Source organism: Lepus europaeus, chromosome 19 (genome assembly GCF_033115175.1).
Source record: "Lepus europaeus isolate LE1 chromosome 19, mLepTim1.pri, whole genome shotgun sequence".
Lineage (NCBI taxonomy): Eukaryota > Metazoa > Chordata > Mammalia > Lagomorpha > Leporidae > Lepus > Lepus europaeus.
The window spans coordinates 15,691,462-15,713,612 of record NC_084845.1 but is presented as its reverse complement, the minus strand read 5'-3'; the positions used below and the strand labels follow the sequence as shown (position 1 = coordinate 15,713,612).

At 63.2% G+C, this 22,151-nt stretch overlaps 3 protein-coding genes across 3 annotated transcripts; 2 read left to right on the top strand and 1 right to left on the bottom strand.

Moving 5' to 3' along the window:
- Positions 1-512: 512 nt before the first annotated feature.
- LGI4 (leucine rich repeat LGI family member 4) lies at positions 513-6,742 on the bottom strand. Its single transcript, XM_062177053.1, has 9 exons — positions 6,573-6,742; positions 6,245-6,316; positions 5,976-6,047; positions 4,695-4,766; positions 4,537-4,608; positions 4,200-4,369; positions 2,161-2,325; positions 1,566-2,071; positions 513-924 (listed from the first exon to the last, which is right to left on the bottom strand). The coding sequence occupies exons 1-9, from the start codon at positions 6,740-6,742 to the stop codon at positions 610-612; spliced, it is 1,614 nt and encodes a 537-aa protein (XP_062033037.1). The 3' UTR covers positions 513-609.
- A 3,098-nt stretch (positions 6,743-9,840) lies between these two features.
- On the top strand, positions 9,841-14,276 carry FXYD1 (FXYD domain containing ion transport regulator 1). The gene is made up of 9 exons (XM_062176651.1): positions 9,841-9,887; positions 10,189-10,257; positions 11,726-11,789; positions 12,079-12,111; positions 12,374-12,448; positions 13,089-13,125; positions 13,746-13,795; positions 13,968-14,019; positions 14,122-14,276. Exons 3-8 carry the CDS (start codon positions 11,729-11,731, stop codon positions 13,988-13,990), a joined length of 279 nt encoding a protein of 92 aa, XP_062032635.1. The 5' UTR covers positions 9,841-9,887; positions 10,189-10,257; positions 11,726-11,728; the 3' UTR covers positions 13,991-14,019; positions 14,122-14,276.
- A 296-nt stretch (positions 14,277-14,572) lies between these two features.
- Positions 14,573-21,754, top strand: FXYD7 (FXYD domain containing ion transport regulator 7). Its single transcript, XM_062177065.1, has 6 exons — positions 14,573-14,603; positions 18,433-18,462; positions 20,083-20,157; positions 20,277-20,319; positions 20,431-20,471; positions 21,686-21,754. The coding sequence occupies exons 1-6, from the start codon at positions 14,573-14,575 to the stop codon at positions 21,706-21,708; spliced, it is 243 nt and encodes an 80-aa protein (XP_062033049.1). The 3' UTR covers positions 21,709-21,754.
- Positions 21,755-22,151: the final 397 nt, after the last annotated feature.

Sequence of the window (22,151 nt, the reverse complement as noted above, 5' to 3'; positions counted from 1 at the left end):
CGGGCGGCGCAGGTGCGCGGCGCATTTATTAGGTCATACACTTTGTGTCCTTGCCCGGGTCGCCCACCGAACCGAGGTCCCCGCGGCTTCCCCCGACACCTCCCTTAGCCCATCTTCACCGACCCCCGGCTGCGCACGCGCAAGAGGGAGGCCACGCCGAGCCTCTGCGGGCGGCAGCAGACATGCGCACAAGCGGCAGAGGGAGTGAGCGAGCCCGGCAGGGAAAACCGCCCAGCAACTGTGACGTCACGGAGGCGGGCACTCCTCCCTGAAAGCGATTGGCCGGACTGTGTTGCGCAGTCTGCTCTTTAGCGCCGGCCTGGGGAGCGGCGCGGGTGGGAGGGGTGCCCAGCTTCCGGGCTGCGTGGAGCTCTGCACATTCCCCGCCAGCCTTGACTGCGGTGCCGCAGCCCGGGCCCCCAAGACGCCCGTGGTGGGGACCGGCGCCAGCACAGGGCGTTGCTTCCGAGGCTCGGGCTTCGCATTTCTCCCAGCGCGCCCACAGCCTCCGCTAGGTGGGACCGTAGCTGATGAGCGCTGCCCGTGGCCTCCAGAAACCCCGAGCGTCCCCACGCCGGCTCCCCAGTCGCGTCCAGGGGCCCTCGGGCCTCAGGCACTGAGATCTATCTCGTGGTGCTGGTAGATCTGTGTGGGGCCCTTGAAACAAGCGGCGAAGAGGAAGCGTCTGCCGGACAGGATGATCTGGGCAAAGGCCCTGGGGGCCACCAAGGCGGGGGGCCCCAGCTCCTGCAGCGGCTCCAGGAGCCCCTTGTCCGGCTCAAGGCGGAAGACCTGGCTGAAGGCGAAGTCGCTGCCCAGGATGGCCAGCTGGTCCCCGGCGATGAACAAGGGCTGGAAGACGTGCGCCCCGCGGGAGGGCAGCTGCTGCAGCAGGCGGAACATGGAGCCGTCCCAGCGCATCACCTGGGGGTGTGGCAGCCAGTTAGGGCCCACTTGTCCCCCCCACACTCTCCCTAAGCCCGGGGGGCCTTCTTGTCTGCGTGAACGTCCCCTCGGCTGGAGCTGCTCCGGCTGCGACCTGCCCCTTGTCTGTCCCCCACACCCACACAGAATCGGCCAGCAGCGGGACCCCCACTTCTCCTGTGACAGTTCCCACTTCTCACACCTCCTCCGACCTAACATCCTGCCCGGCCTTCCCAGCAGCCTCCTCCCTCATCTGCCCCCACCATGGGCTCCCCATCAGGGCCCCTCCAGGCTAGGAAGCCTCCCCTTGCTGCACCCCACTCCAGGAAGAGGGGTGCCTCCAGAGGAGCTGGGGGCGAGCAGGGCTTCACCCCAGCATCAGCCTTGGGGGTCTGGAGTCAGCATGGGCATGGGTGTGACTGGGGTTCAGTGTAAGACTGGGGGGGTCTGATCACAGAGCCAGAATTTGGGGAGTTAGATCAGAATCTTGGGGCCAGCATCAGTCCTGGGGGCAGGGAGTGTTGGGGTAGGATCAGGGTTCAGAGGTCAGTATGTGAGCCTGGGGTGGAAGGCCAGCCTGCACCGGGGGGCAGTGCCTGCCTCGGGCCCTCCCCAGCCCACCACATTGAGGGGGCCCTCACCATGGAGTCCCCGATGTAGCGCGTCAGGCACAGGAACACATCCCCCCCAGCCTGGAAGTGGCGCGTGGCATAGACATCTTCCGCCTCTGGGATGTCCGTGCGCCTCTCGAAGCGGCCGCCGGACCATTGGAAGAGCACCGGCCGCTGTGAGGCCGAGGCCAGCAGCAGGTGGGGCCGGCCATCCAGCTCCAGGACCTCAGCATCCGTGTCCCGGTGCCACGCGTGCAGGCTCTGGCGTGGGTAAAAGCCTGGCCCATCCCGACACAGCAGCGTGGTGCTGCCCGCCTTGGAGGTGTCGGCCACCACGAAGCAGGGCTGCCCGTCCAGCCACAGGAGCTCAGCGTCGTTGGGCCGCAGCAGCCTCCGCGGGGCCAGTGCCTGGGTCAGGGCCAGGCGCAGGTCGGGGCTGGGCCGCTCCCACAGCTGTGAGCCTCCCCACAGGCGGGCGGCCAGCACGAAGAGGCGGGCGCCCAGCACCAGGGGCTTGCAGGATACCACGGAGGGTGCTGGGAGGCGATGGGTGGGGGGAGCGGTGGGTCAGACCGGCTGGGCAGCCTCGCGGATGGGCGGGAGGGAGGACGGGAAGGGGGCTCACCTGCCAGCTCCTCCTCAGCCCGGAAGCGCTGCAGGCTGTAGTCCCAGGCGAGGATCAGGCAGCGGCCGGCGAAGGGCTGCGCCAGGATGACGCGGGGCTCCCCCTGGTAGGAGAAGGGCTCCACACCCAGCGCCGACTCCCGCACCGTCTGGAACCAGGACAGCTCTGGGGGTGGCAGGAGAGAGTCAAAGCGAAGTCCCGGGGACCCCAAGCTCCTGCTCCTGAGCCCCAGTTTCCACATCCCTGACGCAAGGGCCACGCGCGGCAGTCACCCCGTGGCGTCTTTTCCCTGCTTGCCAAGGCATGGCTGTCTGTTTCCTAAGCTGTGTGCATCATCGGGTAGTTCCCTAGCAATGGCGCATCCAGGTCAAGTAACTTGCTAACTTTACAGCTTCCCTGCGGGGTGCATTCTTTCTTATCATCTCCATCTCTGAGCTAAGGCTGAGACCCTAGCAACCAGCTGCCCAACAAAACCACCCCTTTCCCAGCGTCCATGAAACAAGATTGGAGCTGCCCAGCCAGCGGTCACCTTATCCTGGTGTCCCCGCTCCCCGGCCTCCTTGGAAGTTTGAGTGCCGACAAGATTAAGTCAAGGTCAAGTTCAAAAGCAACAGGGAGGGGGCGGGTGTGAGGTTTGACTGGCTGGTGTGGGAGCCGCTGTCCTGGGCTGGCATGGGATGAACCCCGAGCTGACCTGACCACAGTTTTGGAAGGAGGCCGGTGCCCAGCGGCACCCCCATCCACTGGACCTGCTCACCGGAGACCCTCCTGTCGTCCTTAATTCCTTCTGTGCTGAGCCCCCTCTGCCACCACAGCTTAGCTGTTATGGCAACTGAGGCTCGTCAGAGGTGGAGCTGGGCATTTGATTTCAGGTCCTAGAGCCCCGTTCTAGGGGCCAGGCTGGAAGCCATGAGCCGGGCCACCCAGGATGCCCACCCAAAGAAGCACCTCATGGAAAAAACCCATCAAATCATGGCGCCCCCCCGCCCCGTGCAAAGCCCTCCATGGCTTCCCACAGCCGTCAGAACCAAGTCTGCCTTCCCCCCTCCGTGGTTTCCAACGTGAAGCCCTGCGACCTTTGACCTCATCTGTGCGCCCCTTCCCCACTTACTCTGCTGCCTCATTGCTTTGCCCGTTCTCTTCCCTCCTCTGGGGGGTGCCCCCTCAGTCTGTTTTTCACCTTGCTAAATCCAGAGCTAGTGCCCCTGGCCCGTCTCCTACTCCTGCAGGTGCCACAGGGTGGCGCACACATTGATCTGTGCAGTGTTTCATTCCACGTCTTTTCCCCTTTTCCCCCAAACCCTGGAGCTGCAGGTCCCATGAGGCCAGGGCTCAGGGCCATCTTGGTCACCACAGTGTGGCCATCACCTCCTGCAGGGCTGGGACACAGTGGGCCTCCCTGAGTGCTTACTGAATACCTGCATACAGACTGACCCCGAAGTTACTATCCTCTTGTCCTGTCAATCACCTAGCCCGAAAATAGGCCTGACGTGTACGCAAGAAGAATTAGCGCTACTACTGCTTGAATGCACCCTTCTGGGGTGAACTCGCGTGCCCAGTCCTTCAAGGTCTCTCTGAGCCCTCTGCTCTGCGTGGCCCTGATGCGGGCTCCGGGTTCCCTCTGCTTCTGTGGCTGCCCCAGCCTGGCCATGACCCCTCTGCCTGTGTCTCGCCGCCTAGCACGGGGCACTCTGGGCTGGGCCCGCCTGCCCTTGAACCATGGGCTCGGGGTGGCCAACACGCAGGGCTGCCTTCATCGCGACCCTTAGCACTCACAGCCCCTAGCACAGCTCTGGGTGCCAAGGGAGTGTTTCCCATCAGCACCGAGAGTGAGTGTTGACAGGTTCCTCCCGTGCCAGTCCCCGTCACTGTTCACTGCCCCCAGTTTATGAATTTGGAAGCAGAAGCCCAGGAAGGGGACCTGCCTACTTGGGGTCTCCCAGCCAGGAGCCAGCAGGGACAACAGGGCTGAAGTCAGGCCCTCAGCCCCAGCTGCCGCTCCCCTGCCCCCACCCCCACCCCGCCAGGAAAGCCCCCACCTATGGCTCTGCACTTGAACGTCTTGGGATCGAGGTGGCGGAGCTGCATGTGGGCCAGGGCAGTGGGACCCGCGCAGGCCCCGGTCCCCACGCTGGCGTTCACGGTGGGCAGCCACTGCAGCAGCCAGAGGACGCGGCAGTCACACTGGAACGGGTTCCCGCGGAGGTCCCTGGGGCAAGAGGGCCGGGGAGGGGGCTGCAACCCGGCTTCTGCCCCCTGGAGGCCATGCTCCTCGCCCCCTCCCCGAGCAAGGGTCCAGGGCGGGGCCCCACAGACCAGGTTCCCCCCTCGCCCCCACATTCGCCACCCCCACCCTGCCAGCCCCTTGAGCCTCACACGTGAGTCAGAGTCTCCAGGCCTCGGAACAGGAATCTGGGGAGGGCCGCTAGGTGGTTATTGGCCAGGCTTCTGGGGGAGGAAGGGGGAGGGGGAGCCGTCAGCCCCGTCGGGTGCCCTGGGTCCTGGGTGACAGGCTGGGGCGCGGAGGCACGCACAGGTGTGTGAGGGAGCGGAGTCCTCGGAGGGCGTTCTTAGAGATGGAGCCGATCTCATTGTCCTCGATGAAGCTGCAGAGGGAAGGTGGGGTGAGGGGGGCCCACAGGGAATGCCCCCCCGTCCAGCCAGAGGCCACGAAGGTGCTGGCTTCCCCCCAGAACCTCAGCCAACCCCAGGGAAGGCCTCCTCACAAAAGACTCCCCCTCAAATTCCTGGATCCCAGTCCCAGGAGCCCAAAACCTGGCCCTCTGGCCCTGCCAGCCTCACCATCACCACGACCACATCACCACGGCCACCAATCCCTGAGGCTTCATCCCTTATGACCTACACCAACGCAGTATCCCCATCGCTCACGCCTCTGTCGCCATCACCAACCCCAGGACTGGTAAGTGTGCCATCACCCTCTACACCATCCCCTGCCATCCCACCACCCGCCTCCTCACTGGCAAACCTCGCACCAACCAACACTGACAAGCACCACTGCCAACACCTTCATGACCCAGACCCAAAACACTGCCACCTTGTCACCTGCACCACCACTGGGATCACAAACCACCGCACAGGCACCGGCACCGGCGCTGCCGGCACCACCTGCTTCGCCAGTATCCACAACACATCTCCACTCACCACCAGCACCCTGACTGCCATTTTCCTAAATACCCACATCTCCACTTCCGTCACCAGCCCAGGGCCAACAAGGCTGCCGTGGATACCACACCAGTGGCCCACCACAGCCACCGCCACCGTCAATCCAATGCCACAGTTACCAACCCCCACAGCACTGAGGACTCACACCATCCCCGCCAACTCCAGCATCAGTACCAACACCACCATCACCATGGAGCCGCCATTTTTATCGACAGTCTCCCCACTCCTTCGCATCAATAAAACCATCACTTCCCCATGAACAACAGCCACAGGAGTATCGCCGCTGTCACCAGCTCCAAGGCCAGCGCTGTCACCCTGTCCACGCCCCCACCTCACTCAGAGTCGGCTGCTGATGATGGGCAGTGCTTCCTGTCTCTCGATCCTTTGCCTGTACCCTCCCTGGGTTCCCCTGTGACTCAAGCGGGGACAGAGACGGGCTCTAGCTATGCAGGATCTTTGAAGCAGAGAGAGGTGAGGTGAGTAGGCCAAAGTGACACAGGGACACAGGTCAGTGCCACCCTAGGAGCCAGGCACCCCCGCTCCCGCAGAAAGAGCCTTGTCCAGAGTCCGCCTCCCCAGCGCATGCCCCCCCCCCAGGCCCACCTGCTCCCAGCCCCCCGGGCCACACTCACAGATACTGCAGGTGGGACAGGCCCGCAAATGCGTCGTCCTCAATCACGGAGAAGGAGTTGGAGGTGAAGAGGCTGGCGAGGGAGCAAGAGAGACAATTTCTAGACTCACCGCCCGCCTGCTGACACTGTAACCTCGGCCCCACCCCCAGCCCCCACAGGCACGCCCGCGGGTATGAGTGTGGGCACAGACCGTGCACGCGTGTGTGCGCACCCCCTCCCACGTGTGCGTGACCGCCCACGCCCCCGAGCGCATGGTCGGCCCCACTCACAGCAGGTGTAGAGACGGCACCTTCAGAAAGCTGCCGGCCTTCAGCTGGGGGAGTCTGGTCCTGACGAGCGACCTGGAGACACAGGCAGCGACGGGTGAGGGCCGAGCCCCTTCCACGCCCCCAGCAGGCCTCCCTGCCCCAGGGTGCTTGTATCTCCCCTGCACCCAGGGAGATGGACCGCCCCTGGGGTCCCCAGGGCCATCCCTCCGCTCCCTGCCATGATCCGTGTGGTGCCCTTGGGGACATCTCAGCGCCCTCGGCTGCTCACATCCCCAGATCCTGGGCACCTCAGCACCCTGCCCCAGCGCCTGGGGCCCCTGGCACTCACAGTGACAGCAGCGTGGGAGCGAAGGTCCTGGGCAGCTCCGGGGAGCCCTCGCACAGGGCACTGTCCTTGGAGCAGGAGCAGCTTGGAGGACACTTGCCCTTCGGGGCTCTCCAGGGCCCCCCCGCCCCTGCCCCAGCCAGCAGCAGCAGCAGAAGGGCCGCCCCTCCCATGGCCCTCCCCCTGCCGAGGCGCCCGCTCCCCTGTCCCACCCAGCCCCGGCCACTACATCTCCTGCGCCAGGCGCCCGTGAGGCCGGCCTGGCCCTCGCCCTCGGCCTCTCTTGCAGCCTGCCTTCCTCCCGGTCCAAGTCTATGTATTTCCCTGCCTCTCTGCCGGTGACTCTGGGTTGGTCGCTCCCTCGCTCGCTCTCTGCCTGCCTTTGTCTCCCTGTTTCTCTCTGACTCTGTCCTGTCTTTCAGTCCCTGCGGGTCTCTGCCGGCCTCCGAGCCGCTCCCGGCTGGTGTTTCTGTTTCCCCTCTCCTGCCCTCCTCTTTGCCCCCTCCCAGGCCCCTTCTCCCCGAGGGTTTGGGAAAGGGACTCCCTGGGCCCCGGGAGCGCCTGGCAAGGCTGAGTAGGAAGGAGGAGGGGGTCAGAGGCCATAGGAAGAGCAACTCTGGGGAAGGGACTGGGTGGCCCCTTGGGAGGGGGCGGGGCCGCCACGGGCTGGAGCTGTCCTGGCCACGCCCAGCCAGCCCCCTCCCCAGAGCCCCCAGTCAGCCCCATTCAGGGAGTGAGTGTAATAAGGAGGATGTCAGCCGGGTGGGGACCGGATGGCTCGGCAGATGGGAGGGGGTGCGAAGAGGGGCCCCGGGGGGCTGCGGACGTCCTGGTCACTTGCGAGCCAGCCCCCTCCCCTGGTTCCAGGAGGGTGTGGTGGGCGCTGCCACTGAGGCTAAGGGACGGACTCGGGCCCAGCTGCTCCCTCTAGTGGCCACACTCGGCAGGTCCACTGCCTGCCCCACACCCCGGACCTCCCTCCTCTCCCTGGGGAATTAACCCCTTGTGTCTCCATCACCCAGGGAAATCGTGAGAACAGTGCCAGCCTTGTCTAGGAGACCAGAATCCAGGGGTATGTGGCTAACTGTTGTCATTCGGGCTAAAGCTTTTAGCGACGTGGGTGGATTCTCTGTGGCACTTTTCCCCCAGCCTGAAATGGTAGTGATACCGGGATTAACCGTGTGATGGCCTGTGCTGTGAGGCAGGCGGTGTTACTACGCCCACTTTACAGATGGTGAGATTGAGGTACAGGTGGGTGAATGGTTGGTTTCATGGTGTTGCTCAGCTCTAACCCTAACTACCGGGCGGTCCCACCCCATGGCCGGGGCTTGGGAGACTTGCTTCCAGGGCTTCAAACACACATGGCCTCTCTCGCCACTGGTGCACAACCCTGGGGACTTGCTAGGGGATAGGAGGCTAAACAGCAGCGGCTGAAATGTGGCAAGTGGGCTGAGCACCAGATTCAGGCCCATCTGGCTTAGGCAAGTTGTTTGGCCACCATGATCCTCAGTTTTCCCATCTGTGAAATGGGCACAGTCAAGGCACCCAGTGCCCAGTTGTGGACACAGCTCAGTGGGAACATGGAAGAAACTCACGGGGGTGAACTCTGCATCCAGGTGCCAGTCCTGCACCCTAACAGTCTGTGATTCAAGCAAGGCCCTTGGTTCTGTGAAGCGGGTGAGATAAGCATCTTGATTGTATCCTTGCAAGTGCAGATAGTGAGCTGTGGGCCAGCACAGAGGGGAGTGCGGGTGTCCCAGGCCAGCAGGGGGCTCACTCCAGTTCCCCTGAGAAAGATGACAGTGACAACCATGGCACCAGCTGATTGTTTTAATCACCTCCTGTGTGCCAGGCTTCATTCTCATTGTTTTACATGGATTTAAAAAAAAAATATTTATTTGAAAGGCAAAAGTTACAGAGAGAGAGAGAGAGAGAGAGAGCAAGAGCTTGCATCCCCTGGTTCACTCCCCAAATGCTCAAAGAGGCTTGGGCTGGACTAGGTTGAAGCCAGGAGCCTGGAGCTTCATTCGGGTCTCCCACGTGGGTGCAGGGGCCCAAACACCTGGGCCATCTTCTACTGTTTTCCTGGGTGCATTAGCAGGGAGCTGGTCAGGACCCAGAGCAGATGGGACAAGAACAGGCGCTCATAAGGGATGCCCGTGTCACAGGCGGCAGCTTAAGCCACTGCCCCGCAGCGCCAGCTCCTACACAGATTATTTAAATGCTCCTCCCGACCTCCCTCTGCGATGAATTCTGTTCTTCTCTCCTGGTTACAGAAAGAGACACTGAGTCACAGAGAGGTCAAGTCACCTGTCCAACCTCACACAGCTGGGAAGTGCTGAGCCACTGCACTCTTGGGCAGTCAGCAGTCCGGAGCTGGCCCTCCGAGGCAAAGCAGCGGGATTGGCCAGGGGCTGGCCGGGTGCCCCCAGCCCAGTCCTGTATCAACATCAGGGTTATCATTAACCAGGGGCTGCCGGTGACCTGGGGCAAAGGCACAGACAGATGGCAGGAGGGAGCCTTCCAAAGCCATGTGCATGTGTGTGTGTGTGTGTGTAAGAGAGAGAGGGCTATGCTGTGTCTGGGTGTGCGCATGCCCAGGTGCTCCTGGGGTGTCTGAGCATGGGGGTGTCTGGGCTGGTGTGTTGGAAGGTGGAGACATTTCTGTCCTTAACCCCCAGGAGAACCTCGGGAGAGGTCTCGGCTAAACCTCGGTTTCCTCTTCTCTGAAATGGAGGTGATAATAAGACAACGTCAAGTTCAGAGGCCTCTGCCCAGTTGGGTGTTAGGAGTGTGATTCCTCCATGCTATAGCACCAGAAACCGAGGGCTGCCCCAGGTCACATAACCAGGAGTGCGGTGCCCAGCCCTGATTCCAGGTCTCTGTCACCATGGCCTGCTCCTGGGGACACCAGGAGCAGTGTCCCCCCATAGAGGAGGACGTAGGAGCTCAGGGGAAGGAAAGTTCGCCACGGCCATGTTTTTGGAGCAGGTGAAGCCGAGTGGCGGCCTGTAACGGGTGTGTTGGAGGGGTCGCCATGCACCTGCTTGTGGGCACCAGTGTGTCTGCTCTGTGGTTCCTGTGGGAGTGGCTGGTGGCGTGGCCGTGTCCTTGACAGTTTTGACTTGTGTATCGGGAACATATGCATGAGTTTGTTGGCCTTTGCTTCTCAGGATTGTGTAAGGGTGCTGGCTACGCGGCCACGGCTTTGAACGAGCTGCCGTGTGGTGTGAGCGGACTGACGTCTGTGTGGCCACGTGCAGGTGCGTCTTCCCAGGAACGTGCATCTGTGTGACTGCTCCGTCTTTGTGTCTCGGGGTACGTGACGCAAATGCGACTGTGTGCCCGGCGGAGGGGTGCCTGCCGGCTGTCTGTCATCTGCCTCTGCAGGTGTGGATGTCCACACGTGGACTGGCCGGTTTTTCACATCCACGTGTCTAGGTTTCTGTGTGGCAGGTGTGTGTGTGTGTATGAGTGTGTGCTGAGCACCCTGGGGGACCTCACAGGCAGCTGCAGAGGTCACACACACACTTCTGAAGTCCCCGCCCCACAGGGCATTGGGGTCAGGGGTCAGTGAGTCCTAGGGCTTGCTGACCTGAGGCCTCTGCCCTATTTGCAGGGAGCAGCATGGAAAACCTTTGGCTTCTGCCCTCCGGCCCTAGCTCAGCCGCTCCGTGAGCAGGCGCATGTGCGTGCCCCGGTGCGCCACGCCGCTGTCCTCTGCACGCCCGCTGCGTCTGAGCTGAGAGAGTTAACCTAGCGGGACAGGGCGGTCTGGGCTGGGGGCCGGCCCCTGGCCCCCCTCCAGCCCGGGCTCCAGTTACAGCTGCTGGTTGGGGAGGGCCTGGGTGGGGTGGGGCCGGGAGGGGAGCCCGCGGGGGCGGTGCGTCCAGCTCTGGGCCAGGGGGTCCGAAGTGCTCAGCCCCCAGGGCACAGCCAGCCAGTGTGGGGGCCTCGCTCAGCGGGGGACAGCCTGACGGGGTGAGCGTGCCCACCCCTCCGCTGCAGGCCTCCCCCCTCGCGGGGCCGGCCTGCCTATTTTGGGAGCAGGAGTGGCCAGCCGGTGGCTTCCCAGGCAGGCCTGACCCAGGAGGGAGGAGAGTGGTGGTGAGGACGCTGGGGTTCGGCAGGGCTGGGAGTGTGGGTGCAGCTCCTCCCTTCCCAGGCTGGGTGTGAGGTCAGGACGCACACACGTGGAGGTCTGTTTGTCCCTGATGGGGGGCACCCGAGCCCTGGAAGGGGGGTGCTGTGTGGCTGGCGGGCTGTGCACTTGGCGTCCCTCCACCCAGTGTGGGGAAAGGGTGTTGTCTGCACCCCCTTCCGGCCCCACCCACCATGGGTGCGCGTGCGTGTGTGTTTGCGTGTGCGTGTGCGTGTGTGTCCCAGCTCCTGACATCGGCTTCTCTCTCTCCCCAGGCCTACTAACCTGGGCCTCAAGTCACTGGCCGGCCATTGTCCGGTTAAGAAAGATGTCACACAGAGGCGGGGGGGGGGGGGGGGCGTCATTCCCCTGACTCATTGCTTCCAGAAGAGGAGCAGGGTGGCCTTTGCCACTGGGGCGGCCTGTGGCGCAGTGGCAGTTTGTGCATGACCCCCGAGTGGGGGAAGCCGGGCTGTTGCCATGGTGGCCTGTGTGAGGCGAATTCCTCTAGCGTGAAGTGGGAGATATTTATACCCAGGGTCAGGCACAGAGCGGGCGGGCGGCCGAGGGCAGGGGAGCCGGAACTTGGTGTGGACACGGTGAGGTTAGCGGGGCAGGTGGGACCTGGGCGTGTCCCGTGGGCTCACGCTGGATGCCAGTCTCTCTCCATCCTGGTGTGGGTGCTTGGCATCTGGGGCCTGCTGCAGGGATGTGGAGGCCCGTGGGAGAGCTGTGTGGGCGGCATCTCCCCCACTCCAGCCCTGGCTGGACTGACCCCTTTTGTGGCAGAGCCGTGTGGGCGGCATCTCCCCCACCCTGGCCCTGGCTGAGCTGGCCCCCACTTGGTTGGTTGTCCAGTGACGTCCTGGGGCTGCCCTTGTTCCTTAGGTAACTAAGCTGGGTGACTTTGTGTTAAGTCCCTGGCCTGTCTCGGACTTAACCCCTCGGGCCCAGGCCCCAGCAGTCGGCGCGGGTGGGTGGAGGCACACCCTCGCTGAGCACGCTGTCCCCACAGGACATGGCCTATCTCCATCACACCTTGCTTGCCTGCATGGGCCTCCTCGCCATGGCCAACGCAGGTGAGTCGCGGGGCGGCGCGGGGAGGAGAAACCCCGTGAGAACCAAGTCAGAGACCCCCCAACCCCGAGCTGAGGTATAAGCTGGGGTGCTAAATGGAGGACCCCCACATGAGGCTGAGCTGCAGGCTGCCATCCAGGCGAGGGGAGGCCAAGGTGCGGGGAGGGATGCTGGCGGAGTCCGAGTGCTGGGACCCAGAGAGGGTGGGCGGCCCACCCAGGAAGATGGAGCCCCACAGGGTCTTCGGATGGTCCCCCCTCTGAGATGCAACCCCGATGTCCCTCTTTCCAGAAGCGCCGCAGGAACAGGATCCATTCACCTACGGTGAGCGGGGTCCCTCTGTCTGTGGGGAGTGGGGGGAGGACCCAGCTTGCCTGTCTAGTCTCATGCCGCCTGCACCCCTGTCCCCGCTCTCTCCTGCGGGGGGTCTCTCCCTCTCAGCATCTCGGGGCTCATGGTCAGCTGCTTCCACGGCCGCTCCCGGTCCAGTACACCTTCTCCTGCGTGCTCCCCCCCCCCAGGGATCTTTCTCCCCTTCTCCCGCCACCTCCTTCCTCCTGCCCTCACCTCCTCCCTACCCCCACAGACTACCAGTCCCTGCGGATCGGAGGCCTTATCATCGCAGGGATCCTCTTCATCCTGGGCATCCTGATCGTCCTCAGTGAGAGCCCGCCCGGCCGCGCCCCCGCCCCGCCTGGGTCCCAGCCGCCCTCCCCGTCCGTGAGCTCCCCACTCCGCCTCGCCCGGTCCCACCCCCACCTCCGCGTGCTGACTCCAGCCCTGCCCAGGTCCTACCCGCCCTACGACCACCCCGTGCCTCGCCTCGGCCCCCTCTTCCGGACACCAGTTCTGCCCCGCCTCCTGCCCCGCCCTAGTTAAGTCCCGCCCCCTGCCCCCGCTCTGCCCGCCCCTCCCCACCCCGCGTCCTGCCCCTGTCCTGCCTCCAGCCCAGCATCGCCCCGCCTCCTGCTCCCGTCCTGTCCAGGTCCGGCCTTCCCCGCCTCTCCCATGTCCCAGCCGCCCTCCCCATCCCACGATCCCTCCCAACACCTCGCCCTGTTCCCCTCTCCCCCGCGTCCCGTCCAGACTCCAGTCCCGCCTCCAGCCCCGCCCCTCCCGCCTCCGCGTCCTGCCCCTCACCACCCCGCCCCCTCCCCGCCTCCCGTCCAGCCCCTGCCCGGCCCCGCCTTCAGCCGCGTCTGTGGCTGCGCCTCGCGGACCCAGGCGGGGGCGGGCGGGAGCCAGGGCCCGCGGGTGCCCGCCTATAGGGGCGCTCAGTCTGCCCCTTCCCGTCCCCACAGGCAAGCGATGCCGGTGCAAGTTCAACCAGCAGCAGAGGTGAGAGCCCTGGAGAGGGGCGTGGGGTGAGGCCGGCAGTCCGCAGCCCGCGGCCAGAATCCTTCGGCGAACGTGCGTGACACACCTGCTGTGTGCCAAGCCCCCGGCCCGGGGAGGCGCGCGGTGGCAGCGGCGCCCGCCTGGGAGGTCACCCCGGCGAGGACACGCAGCGGCAGGGGGCCACGCGGGGTCGCTCGGTGGCCTGGTTTAGCCCCGAGCCCTGTTCAGAGCGCTTTGACACAGCGCGAAGGAAAGCGACACCTGCGTGCTCACAGGTGTTCTTACGGCGGGAGCCAGAGCTGCCAGGGCGCGCGCCACGTGCGGGACCCCGCTCCGCTGCACGCGGTCTTACTGATGCCTCACACCGCCCGCACGAGGCAGGCCGCCACGCGGGGAGGTGGAGGCACCTGCCCGAGATCATGCCGGGAGGGTGGGTGGGGGTCCCTGCGGAGGGACTCGCCGCTCCTATCCCACGCTCTCCTGCCCGGGCCGGGAGGCTGCTCCTCTCGCGCGCTGGGCCTCCCGACACTGGCGTGGGAAACGGGGTTCCGCGGGGCTTTCCTGGAAGCCCTTGCCTCTCCCTCGCCCTCCACCCCAACTCCCTGCGCCTCTCCTTCCAGGACCGGGGAGCCCGATGAAGAGGAGGGGACTTTCCGCAGCTCCATCCGCCGTGAGTCCGGGCACGGGCGCGGAGGCCGAGGGCTGAGGGCTGGTCCGGGAATCCCTTCCCCGGCGCTCGCCGGGCGCCGGGGGGAGGGGCTTGATCTGAAACCGGGTTGCGGGGAGTCGCCCGCAGCCGCCGCGGGCCCCTCCTGACGCCAGAACTCTCCGTGTGCCCCCAGGTCTGTCCACTCGCAGGCGGTAGAGACACCTGGCGCCGTGGAACGAAGCCAGGTCCTGCAGCCCTGAGCGCGCTGGGGGAGGGAGACCGGCGTGGGAGCGTCGTCGGCTGGGGCTGGGGTCCCTCCGCGCCTCTCACCCTGTTCCCTCCCACAGGTTCCCTCTGGCACCTGACACCTTGCACCCACCACCTGCGCGCCTACCATCACCTCGGTTGCCCCCTCCCCAGCCCTGCCCATCACCCCCTACCCCCCACCCCCATCCTCGGTACCGCCCAGGCTTGCAATAAAACGTGCTTCTCTCTCCCTCTCTCGACAGCGCTTTTGTTGATCTGTCGGTCCCTCTGTGCGAAAAACCTAGGTGCCCCCTTGGCCCCGGCAGGGGGCGCCCCCACCCTTGGGGAAGGGGCGGGACGTCGGCGGTGGGCGGGAGCGGGGGCGGGGGTGACCAGGACGGGGGCGGGTTCCCCGGGCCCCCATTGGCTACAGCCCCCCCCAACACCAGGGCTCCCCCCATCTGTCCCCATCAGTCTGTCCTGCTTCCAGCTGCTGCAGCCGCGCCGTCACCGCCTCAGCAGCAGCCAGCAGCCCCCCTGATCCGGCCCAGCATGGCGACCCCGACCCAGACCCCCACAAACGGTGAGCGGAGCCTACATAAGGAGGCGCAAAGCGGGGTTGGGGGTGGGGGGCTCCGGGATCTGATACCTTAGGAGAGACAGGGGGTTGGAAGATTCCCGTAATGGATAAGGAGGGGAGTGGGGAGAGGATTTCCGCCCCCCACCCTGAGCGGAGCACACCCCCCACCCTCCCCGTGGCTCACCCCTGGACACCCTCTCCCGGGCGATGGTGGCATCCCTATGCAGGACCCGTGGTTAGAGTGGCAGTCCCGGGAGAAAGGATGCGCGGACAGGTTTCTATGGCAACCGGGTGGCTGGTCCAGTGCCCGTGGTGGCAGACGGAGGAGATGGGCTTTAGGGTGGGAGCGGGTGGGTAGCGGCCAGAGAGGTTTGGGGAGATTTCCGGATCCTCGAGCTGGCCAAGAGGCAGGGTTCTAGATCGCTCGTGTTTCCAGCATTGCTGTCGCCTGCGGTGGGTGTTTCCTGAAATCGCTAGCAGACAGGTTCACAGGGAAACGGGGTGAACTGAAGAGAGAGAGACACTAAGCCTGAAAAAGCGAGCAAGAAAGAGACCCAGAAAGACAGGCGAGAGGCAGCCAGCAGCCAAGGGAGATGCACAGAAAGAGAAAACCAGAGATAGGGAGACCCTGGCTGGGGGGGCTGAGGCGAGAAAGACACAGATCGGGAGGGAGATAGGAAGGGGGGGGAGGGCAGCGTGGGGTGGGGCCCGAACCACTGCAGTGAGCCTCCATGGTGGGAAGGGGGTGGCGGGACCCTCCCTCCCACCTCCACGCCAGTGTCCCCAGAGGTGAACTGGGTATGCACAGATGGCCCTCCTGGCCCCATCCGGCTGCTCGGTGACTGACATCTTGCACCCGTTTATCCAGTGATGCACCTGCTTGAACCGCCTCCCCCACCGAGGACCCCCGGTAGCCCCCTTCACAGAGCCTGCTTCTGCAAAGGAGCAGTGGACAGAATGCTGGGGGGGGAGGGGCAGGGATGCTGAGGAGCCCCTGGCGGGGAAGGGAACCCCGGATCCACCTCTCCCTCCCCCTCCCTCCCCGCTTTCCCAGCAGGCAGGGGCTTGCTGCACTGAGCCGTATCTGCAGAATCCGAAGCAGGGCGGGGGGAGGGGGGCTGCAGAGGCTGGAGGCCACTCTGGGGAGAGGGGGCAGGGCTGAGCCAGCAGGTCTGGCGGGAGCCCAGGGCTTCTTTTCGCAGAGGTGGTGGTTAGCAGGATCGATGGCAGTAGACGGGCAGGGGCAGGACAGATACCTCAGCGCCCTGCCTTCCCAGTGGCAGCGTGAGAGGGGACCGCAGGTCTCGGGAAATCCCAGGGAAGGAGAAGCGTGTTGTGCGCTGTGAGCCACTTAAGGAAACTAATTAATGAATTGTTGGGAAGAGGGGGAGGGAGATGCGTCTCTCTGCACCCTGCAGGAGAACAGGAGGAGGAATCAGGGGCCAGGCAAATGGGATGCGTGAGCACCACTGGGCCTGGGTCCCTGTTTGTCCCTGTCCCTGTCCCTGAAAGGGTCCCTGAGCTTGGGCAGCAGCCAGCCCTGCAGGGCTAACAGCGAGAGGTGCCGAAGGAGAGGGAGTCAAGATTGAGCCCAGAGTTAGAAAGAAAACCCCCAAGCCTCACACAGGACCCCACCCAGCCCGGGTGCCTGGACCCATCACCTCTCAAGATGCTCCAGTTGCCATAGCAACCACCTCCTTCCTGATCTCTCCTTGGCAACTGGCCAGGAGTAGTGCACATTCCTTCTCTGCCTCCTGGCTCCACCCATAGCCCAGCCACGCCCTGAAGACCCAGATTGCTGGGGTAGCCGGGACCAGAAGAGGATTTTTCTCCTGCACGGAGCGCCCAGCACCCAGGGAGGAAGTGAAGACGATTCTGGAACAGGCACTCACCCAGTGGATTCCTGAGAACTTCTGAGGAAGAAGAGAGGGGTGGAAAATCCAGAGACCAAAGCAAGATAGTCCACCTTTGATAGAGAATCCACCTCCCACAGCATAGGAGGGCCTCGCTTTCATCCACTCGTACATTCCAGGGAACTTCTTTGCCTTTCATAAGTGTCAGGGTTAGCAACAGAGCTGAGTCGGACAGGGGCACTGAGACAGAGCAGGGGTGACCCTAAAACAGTGTCTGCCACCATCAGCTTCCTGGTTCTTGCCTCATTCAAGTGCCCCCCCCACATTGCTATCGATTTCATGTTTTGTTTTGTTTTTTTTCTTGCAAGGATTAGCTTTTTACAAACATCATTAGCTTCATTTTATATCACCAATACAAAGGGAAAATCCAAGGTGGGTCATTAAACTGAAAACAAGCATAAAAACCAAGTTAAGCTGGCGACTTTATTTTTCCTGGTCCAATGCCCCCCTTTTGTGAAAGAAGGATAAAGATAGCACCTCCATCAGAGAGCTGCTGCCAGGATGAAATGTGTTAGTATCTAGAAACTGCTTAGAACAAGGCTGGAGTGGAGTCACGGTTCTCCACTGCTGGTTAGATGGATAAGCAAGCAAGAAGAGAAACGAATGAATGACACCATCCAATTATGTCACAAAGTCTACCTCAACATACTCGCTGCGGGCTCTGAGCTCAAGTCCTGTTTTCCCTGGGGTAAAGGAGGAGAATCACAAGGGCTGGGAAGTGTCAAAGACCCTTTAGCATCAGCCCAAGACTTCCTGTTTGGAGCCTGGAGACCTGGGAAGGGCAGACTTTCACCTGGTGTGAGTCAGTACCAGGCACCTGTATGGGGCGGGTAGGCTGGAGCACGCGGGGGCGGGGACATGCAAGGAGGTGTTCCTCTCTGATGCTATGTGTCCATCACAGGTAGACTGGGGGTCTCACTAAAAATCCTAGTGTCACCTCCCTCTAGAATATTCAGGTCACCAGGCCAGAGGCGAAGGAACGCCCTTGCAGGAGTACCTAAGCGCTCTGGCCCGGAAATGGCCATTGGCCAGAATTAGTCACATGGTCCCACTGAACCTCAAGGGAGCCGGCCCTCCCTGAGCCTGGAAGGTGGAGGGAAAAATGAGTGTGACCACCAGGCATCGCCCTAGCTCCCTTCGCCTGGTGGCACATACCTGCAGAATTCTGCCCCGACAAGTCTGGACAAGGCCAAATGCTACAGAACGGGCAGAGGAATTCAAGAGGTAACAGGTGCACTTCTTGCGTGGGAAGGGGTATGCACCAGGGAGGTGAGAGATGGGGACAGGTAGACCCATAGACACGCATCGTATCCACCTGTTAACGTTTCTGAAACCTGGTGAGCTCTGGATGGAGCTACACACATATTCGTGCAGACGCACGCGCTGGGAATACTATTGCAAAATCAAGGTTCGATCTTTTAAAATCACTGGTATCCTAGAAATCACTAACACAGGCCGTGAGTCAGCCCAGCTCTCCTGTACTGGAGTTGGAGGCAGGAGTGAGTGGACAAGGACAATAGCTGTGGTGCCTGCTGTTGGGATCTCTCAGATGACTGACGAGTTTTGGGGAGTGTTCAGGGGAAGTCAGTACCAGTGGCCCACCAGTGGGATTGGGATCTGTTAACCCCTGGTATCACATGAAAATCGGTGTGTGTGCATACGTGTGTGTGTGTTTTAGGAATGAGCCCATAGCTTGTGTCAGGCCTCCACGGTGGTCTAGGATCGGGCATGCCCTGGACGGCTGGATAGATTGTGCACCGCACAGGGGATGGTACCAATTGGCAGAAGCCACTCTGTGCCCCATTGTGCCCCACCAGGGCAAGGGCTGTCTTTATCTGATTGTCACAATCCTCAAACACATGGAGAAACCCAGTGTTGAAATAGTTCTTCCCTCTCTTTCTCTGCCTTCTTTCGCCCAGCTCCTGAGGAACCTGACCCATTTTATTATGGTGAGTGGTGGGTTTTGTGATAGGGCAGCATGGGGCTCGGTGGAGGGGTGGCTGTGGATTTGAGTGGGTCACTGCAGAAGTGGCTTCAGCTATGGCCACCGCATACGTGTTCCGCCCTGGTGCGGCTCATGCCGGCTGGGTTCAGGGAAGGCAGAACCAGACTGGGGGAGGGGAGGCCTCTCACTCTCCTGAGCCCCATTGCATCCAGGAGCCCGGGCTGGAGCCATCAGAGAAATGGAGGAGAGAGGCCTTCAAAGCAGCGACTCAGGCCAGATTTCAGTCCTGGCTTGTCCACTGCCGAGCCATGGCTTCACCTCTCTGGGCCCTTTTGTAATTGGAAGATAGTGAGGGAAAGAATTACTTTGGATCATCCCAAAGATGTCACTCCCAGATCTGCAGATCTGGCCCCGTCTCCTCTCTAAACACCCTCCTGCCTCCCCTCAACCCCCACCTGCTCTCTCAGGCTCTCCCTCCCACCTCAGGGCCTTTGCACTTGCTGTTGCTGCTGCAGAAATACTCCCCCCTCCCCCCCTTGGCTCTCCATGCTGCTGGCAAAGGCTCCTTTCCCTTCTTCTGGCCTCGGATCAAATATCGACTGCCTGGTGGAAGAGGCCTTCCCTGATTCTGGCAAAAGCCGCCACACCACACCCAGCCATGACTTGGGGGTTTTTTTTTTTTTTTTTTGGTTTTGGTTGATGCTTTATCACAATATCGCAGAAGTCAACTCCTGAGGGGAGAGGCCCGGGCCATGCTGGGGCAGAGTGGGTGCTCCTGAGAGTCCTATTTCGAGAACTGGCAGTGCTCTGGGCACTCAGAGGCACCGCAGGGTGCAAGGCAGACAAGATCCCCTGCCCTCCTCGACCCACACTCGGCGGGAGACACAGATACTCGGGAAAACAGCCATGCCGAGGATTTACTAAGCGAGAATCATTGAAAAGGAAAATAAAGGCTAGACTGTGACGAGAACGTGTTGAGCACAGGATAGAGCATTTCTAGAAGGCGTCACCGATAATCACAGCCCAGAAGCTGGTGTGGGAAGAGTGTTCAGGCAGACGGAACGGCGAGTGCAGAAGCTTTGTGGCAGCCCCACGCCCCACGTGGTCCAGGGACAGCAGGCAGGCCGGTGTGGCTGCAACAGGGGAGCCACGGGAGAGTGGAAGTGGTGGGGTGTGATGATTGGGGACTGGATCTCCCAGGGAATTGTGGGTCATGGTGAGGACTTTGGTTTGTCCCTGGAATGTGGTAGGAGCCTGAAGGGGGCTCTGAGCTGAGACACAGGGGTCCCTGGGGCTGTGGGAGGGTGGGGGCAGGGCGGGGCAGCAGGCCCACAGGGAAGGCTGCTGTCATGGCAGACAGGGCAAGGACCAGGGAGCAGGCGATGGGGGGCACCTACACACACACAGAAGGCCAAGGAATCCAGGGGGAGAGAGGTTGGGGGTCAAGAGGCCGAGGGGAGCCGGCACTGCCCAAGTGCATGTCCTTGACCCTCCCCAGAACTCCTGGAGGGACCTCCAGCATGGCCAGCAGCCCTCAGGTTCCGGGCAGCCTGGGGTCAAGCCTGAGGCTCCAGGTGGGGCAGGGGTGCTCCCCGGCCCTGACAGCCCTCACTCTCTTCCCCAGATTACGCCACGGTGCAGACAGTGGGCATGACCCTGGCCACCATAATGTTCCTAGTGGGCATCGCCATCATCCTCAGTGAGTCTGAGCCCAACCCCCTCCCCCGGGCACCTGCACTCCCCCAGCTGCCTCTGGTCCACAGCCTGACCTCCTACACCCTGTCTCCCTGTTCCTCTCTCTCTCTCTCCTCCTAACAGGCAAGAAAGTCAAGTGCAGGAAGGCCGACTCCAGGTCTGAGAGGTCTGGCAGCAGCGGGCAGAGGGGGTGGGGGGCGCAACCCTAACAGCCCCGCCCATCAATCCCGTGACTGCTGGACCTCACGGCGCTTTGCTCTCATCTTTGTCCCCACAGCCCAACCTGCAAGTCCTGTAAATCGGAGCTGCCCTCCTCAGGTGAGGGTTCTGAGGGGGCACCGGGTGGCACCAGATGGGAGGATCTTAGAAGGCAGCTGGGCGGGGCCGGGCGGGGGTGGGGGGAGCGCCACCAGACGGACGTGGGCTGGGTCCGTAGGAGGTCGGCTGCTGGCAGAGGAAAGCTGCCACACCATGGGGAGGCAGTGGGAGGTGGCGTGTCCTCAGGAGTCCACGGCGAGCCCACAGACAAATCCACGAGCCTCGTTAAGCCAGGACAGGAGGAGCCACAAGCCCCTCATAGGAGAGGGTCTTCTGCCCTGCAGGGGGCCGAGGGGAGGCAGGAGGGCAGAAGATCCAACAACTGAGGACAAGGAAGGGAGCGAGGGAGGGCGAGCTACATGCAGAATCCAGGCCTGGAAGCTCCTGTTGGCAAAGGCGACATGTGCGGACGATGGGGAGGAAGGCGGAGGTGTGGGAGGTTGTGCGGGGTGCGGGGCGAGGAGCAGAGGAAGGGATGGGGCGTGGTGGGTGGAGGTGTGGGAGGAGAGCAGGGCAGGAGGATGGGGTGGAGGGTGCCAGCGAGCGCAGGTGCAGGGAGGCTGTGACGGAGGAGGGGGCGGGGCCAGGAGGGGAGGCGTGGCCATGGAAGAGTGGGACTTCTGGGGGTGTTCACTTTAACTGGAACAGCCTCCCTAGCTGGTTTCCGTGGAATTGCACCCTTTGCAGGGAGCTGCTCTGGACGTGGCTCTAATGGCTGAGCCAGGGGAGGGGCTGTGCAGGACTCAGTATGGGGGGTGGGATTTGGTGTGCAATTTCAAGTGCTTTGTTTCATGTTCTCTTCATGAGGTTGAGCAACACGGATGAGGCACTTGTGGCTGGGTGCTGGGCCCTGGGGACTACTACAGGGTTCTGAGCCCCTCGGGTGGGGTGAGCGGGGCCCAGTGGCTACGTTTCCAAGTGCTCCGGATGCTAAGGGGGGGGGGGGGGGAAGGGCGTGGCGATGCCGGAGGGGCGTGGCAGAGCGCAGGTTGGGCCTGGGGCCACCACCACAGGTGTGTTCCCCTCCACGACGGCTCTCCAGGCAGGGCAGCCGCCGCAGAGGTGTCCCCACGGGGACCGGACCCCACAGGGAAGCAAGGCAGCTCCCCGGCGGCGTCTGGTGTCCGCGCCGCCTGGGGATACAGGGCCCCCTGGCTGTAGTGAGGGCGCTGCGCACGAGCCTCCCACGGCTGACGCGGCCCCTCTCTCCCCAGCCCCTGGCGGCGGCGGCGTGTAAGACCAGCCCCGGGCTCTCCACGGCTGCCCCAGCCCGAGCGCGCAGCCTGAGGACCGGGCGAAGGCGGTGGGGACCCCAGCCTTGCGCTGGGAGCGCTCCCCGGCTGAGCCGTCCCGCCCACCCCAAGGCTGGAGCCGCTGCACCTCCACTGCCCCTCCCCAGGCCTCGGCAGTGACGATTCCCCAAAGAGCCCGTGTGCACCCCCAGACCCAGGGACTCAGGCCTCCACCCCCGCGCCCCCAGAACCCCCCCGTGTGCTACTCCCCTGCATCTCCGCGCCTCTCTCCCCGAGATCCCGTGCCCCGTGCCTCTCGGTGTCCACGTCTGGAGCTTAATAAATGTGCATTTGGTTTTTTCCCCTGTTCTGTCTGTGTGTTCTCATCTGTGGGCACACAGTGGGGAGGGGGCTGCAGGGGGGAAGCTGGGGGAGCGCGCCCCGCCCC

Bases quoted from the DNA above. Each gene is read 5' to 3' on its own strand.
- LGI4 (XM_062177053.1), bottom strand. From the start codon at position 6,742: ATGGGAGGGGCGGCCCTTCTGCTGCTGCTGCTGGCTGGGGCAGGGGCG. The intron at 4,767-5,975 runs GTGAGTGTGGCC...TTCCCTCTGCAG, and splicing joins CTGTCCCACCTGCAGTATCT to CTTCATCGAGGACAATGAGA. The intron at 4,609-4,694 runs GTGCGTGCCTCC...TTCCTCCCCCAG, and splicing joins CTCCGCTCCCTCACACACCT to AAGCCTGGCCAATAACCACC.
- FXYD1 (XM_062176651.1), top strand. From the start codon at position 11,729: ATGGCCTATCTCCATCACACCTTGCTTGCCTGCATGGGCCTCCTCGCC. The intron at 12,112-12,373 runs GTGAGCGGGGTC...CTACCCCCACAG, and splicing joins ACAGGATCCATTCACCTACG to ACTACCAGTCCCTGCGGATC. The intron at 12,449-13,088 runs GTGAGAGCCCGC...CCGTCCCCACAG, and splicing joins GGGCATCCTGATCGTCCTCA to GCAAGCGATGCCGGTGCAAG.
- FXYD7 (XM_062177065.1), top strand. From the start codon at position 14,573: ATGGCGACCCCGACCCAGACCCCCACAAACG. The intron at 14,604-18,432 runs GTGAGCGGAGCC...TCTTTCGCCCAG, and splicing joins GACCCAGACCCCCACAAACG to CTCCTGAGGAACCTGACCCA. The intron at 20,158-20,276 runs GTGAGTCTGAGC...TCCTCCTAACAG, and splicing joins GGGCATCGCCATCATCCTCA to GCAAGAAAGTCAAGTGCAGG.